Source organism: Dendroctonus ponderosae, unplaced genomic scaffold (assembly GCF_020466585.1).
Source record: "Dendroctonus ponderosae isolate FM_Combo_2020 unplaced genomic scaffold, Dpon_F_20191213v2 Dpon_F_20191213_1, whole genome shotgun sequence".
NCBI classification, from domain to species: Eukaryota; Metazoa; Arthropoda; class Insecta; order Coleoptera; family Curculionidae; genus Dendroctonus; species Dendroctonus ponderosae.
This window is the reverse complement of record NW_026017110.1, coordinates 51,149,524-51,151,589: the sequence shown is the minus strand read 5'-3', so window position 1 is coordinate 51,151,589 and position 2,066 is coordinate 51,149,524. Positions and strand designations below refer to the sequence as shown.

The window sequence follows — 2,066 nt, the reverse complement described above, 5'->3', positions numbered from 1 at the left end:
AGTCGCGGGCCGTTGCGACAAGAATGTTCCGTCGAAAATGCGTTCGAACAAGTATTGAATCGGTTCAACTTAGGTTCAACTTCAGTTAATCTTCTCGGCAACAATTGCAATGACTTTAAAACAGCTAATCAAGCGGATTTATCAATATATCTTGATTGTCAATATATATTGATTTAATAAAAATCAAAAAAATCATGATTTTTTTGATTAATTTAAATAAATCAGTGATTTTTTATTTTTTTAATAAAAATCAATTTTTGCCCAACACTGTACGTTGAAAATGTTAACTTACCAGTAGATATATTTTGCTATATCATACAACGCTAAGATTCCCAAAACATTAAAAAGCAATGGAATATTCATTAATAAATGCATAAACCTAGGATGTAAGCCGTGTTTCTCTAAATTAGAAGCATTGCTGTTATATTGAATAAAATTAAAAGGAGTCATAACGAAATTGTTAATCGAAATTTCCAGCATGCCTATTTCACCCCAAGTTAGACAACCATAGTAGAACGAATCAATTACCACGTTAAAAATTATAGCTGGCATACTACAGAAAATCAAGCATATTATTCTGGAATGAAATTGTATTATTGAAACATTTTTCCCATCTACGCCACGGTTTATCCAGAAAAATATGGGCATTACAGCAAATCCCATAAATGTAGGTCTATTAAAAACACCCATCACTGTAATAGTGGATATCGCAAAACAGTTTGTATAATTATCGGAGACCAAGTGGAGTTTCAACTTATGAAATTTAACTCTTTCTATTATGTTTTCACTCTTTTCATATCTGTAATTAATATATACTTGCTTACGCTTAAGTTCATTGGAGAAGGTAAGACTTTCACATACAAAATACAATAGCAAAGCAAAAAGTATTAACTCAATACTATTAGAAAATGTTCGAGTGGCATACACTATCATAATATACGAACTGCCAAGCACCAAGAGTCTTGCTGAGTATTTTTCATTATTGTTCAAGCAAATTTTCACTAAACAATAATCAACAACTAATGAAAACAGAGTCATTATTAGGCGAGGAATTATCAAAAGAAAATAAGGGGTCAATACATTTATAGACAAATACTCCATAGCTAAGTTATTAATGTCTCTCAGGAATATGTAACTTAATCCAGTAGTGAAGAAAGGAATGGCAACACCCCTGATGGGATGAGTTGTTTCGAATTCCCAGGGAGGGCTATGGTCGACATCAAAAATTCTTCCTGAAAAGTCGACTTTCAAGAATATACATTGTCTGAACTTGTTTAAATACCTGCTAACACCTCCATTGATTGGAAATATTCATCTGGATGTATGTATCCAAGTTGCGGAATAACTACCAACAAAATTCTGATTGCTGCTAAAACCCAAATTAGCAGATGTGAATTTGAGTGGCTTGACTTTTTGGTTTTATGCATCATTATAGATTTTTTAAAACATGGTAAACTAATAATGTATTTGAAATTTAGCAGATCATTTTAGTGGTTTTTGTAAGAACAGCGGATGTGGTCTTCAAACCGATGTCCAGAGGAACAACTTGCCGTTGATAACAGGTAACTATTTTCCACTATTTAAATCAGGTTACAGTTTGTCTGAAAATATAACAAAAGAAACATATTAATTTACCGAAAGTATCATTCAAATTAAGTCCTTTAAAATATAAAAGCAGATGTAAGCGGTTTTGGGTTAAGGGTTTCGATTATTGCCAAAGAAAGTCTTCGAAATGTTTGCAAGTTTCCTGTTGCTCCAGTAAAAAGTGTGTTCATCTTGCTGAATACACTTTAGCGGTACTATTTCTTGTTTAGACAGTAAAATTACCACGATCGACTCAAATCAGTAATTGTCCAAGAATATTTTTTTCTGGTTAGACCTCATTTCTTAAAACAAATTTTTGAATCTTCAACTTAATCGAGGTAAGCACGGCTAACACTCTAGCAATCAGACTATGAAGGCTTTCACGGACGGTCAGATTACATTTAGGAATGTTTTCCGGGCTTTGAAGCCGTGGTCTATCGGAATTTCTTTCTGACGTTTCGTCCACAACTGCGGTGGACATT

At 33.0% G+C, this 2,066-nt stretch overlaps 1 protein-coding gene across 2 annotated transcripts in view; it reads right to left on the bottom strand.

The window, feature by feature from the left end:
* LOC109545779 (GPI mannosyltransferase 4) overlaps window positions 1-1,481 on the bottom strand; it is a 6,170-nt gene extending 4,689 nt beyond the window's left edge. The window contains exons 1-2 of one of the 2 annotated variants that reach the window (XM_048661477.1): window positions 1,283-1,481; window positions 293-1,244 (exon numbers count right to left, since the gene is read on the bottom strand). In XM_048661477.1, the coding sequence (XP_048517434.1) occupies window positions 293-1,244; window positions 1,283-1,430 (1,100 nt within the window). In that variant the 5' untranslated portion in view covers window positions 1,431-1,481. The remainder of the gene's footprint in view (window positions 1-292; window positions 1,245-1,282) is intronic. The other variant, XM_048661478.1, reaches the window with a different exon arrangement.
* Window positions 1,482-2,066: the final 585 nt, after the last annotated feature.